Raw genomic sequence first — 491 nt, 5'->3', positions numbered from 1 at the left:
TGCTGCCGGTAGTAGGGGAAAAGGTCCATGATCCACTGGTAGATCTCGCTTAGCGTCAGCATCTTGCTGGGTGCCTGCTGGATAGCCATGGTGATGAGGGAGATGTAGGAGTAGGGTGGCTTGGCGTGGGGGTAGCTCCGCTTAAAGGTCTTGGCGTCCCGCGTCCTGCCGAGGTTGGACTGGGTGTAGGCCATGGGGCTCATGCAGGGGTTCATGCCGCCGTAGGGGCTCAGCCCGTTCATGGGGGCCGGCTGGCCCGACATGGCATTGATGCCGCCGGGGCTCAGCGCCGTACCCATGGCGGCCACACACCGGCAGGCATGCCGTTCACCGGCCCCGCCGAGCCCGCCGGCATGCCGGCCACGGCGCCGGGGCTCAGCCCAGCCCCCAGCCCCGTGTTGGCGTAGGACATGTTGAAAGAGCTGGAGGTCATGTTGCCACTCGTCGTCATGGTGTTCATGGTCATGTAGGTGTTCATGCTGTTCATGGAG

The 491-nt window shown here is 64.2% G+C and overlaps 1 protein-coding gene across 1 annotated transcript in view; it reads right to left on the bottom strand.

Moving 5' to 3' along the window:
* LOC104543344 (hepatocyte nuclear factor 3-alpha-like) overlaps positions 1-487 on the bottom strand; it is a 1,230-nt gene extending 743 nt beyond the window's left edge. The window contains 2 exon segments of the mRNA XM_010187930.1: positions 4-308; positions 311-487. Of these exon segments, the coding sequence (XP_010186232.1) occupies positions 4-308; positions 311-487 (482 nt within the window).
* Between the last annotated feature and the right edge of the window lie 4 nt (positions 488-491).

Source organism: Mesitornis unicolor, unplaced genomic scaffold (genome assembly GCF_000695765.1).
Source record: "Mesitornis unicolor isolate BGI_N332 unplaced genomic scaffold, ASM69576v1 scaffold29907, whole genome shotgun sequence".
Classification (NCBI taxonomy): domain Eukaryota; kingdom Metazoa; phylum Chordata; class Aves; order Mesitornithiformes; family Mesitornithidae; genus Mesitornis; species Mesitornis unicolor.
Note: the sequence above shows the minus strand (reverse complement) of the source record. Positions and strands in the feature narration are given on the sequence as shown.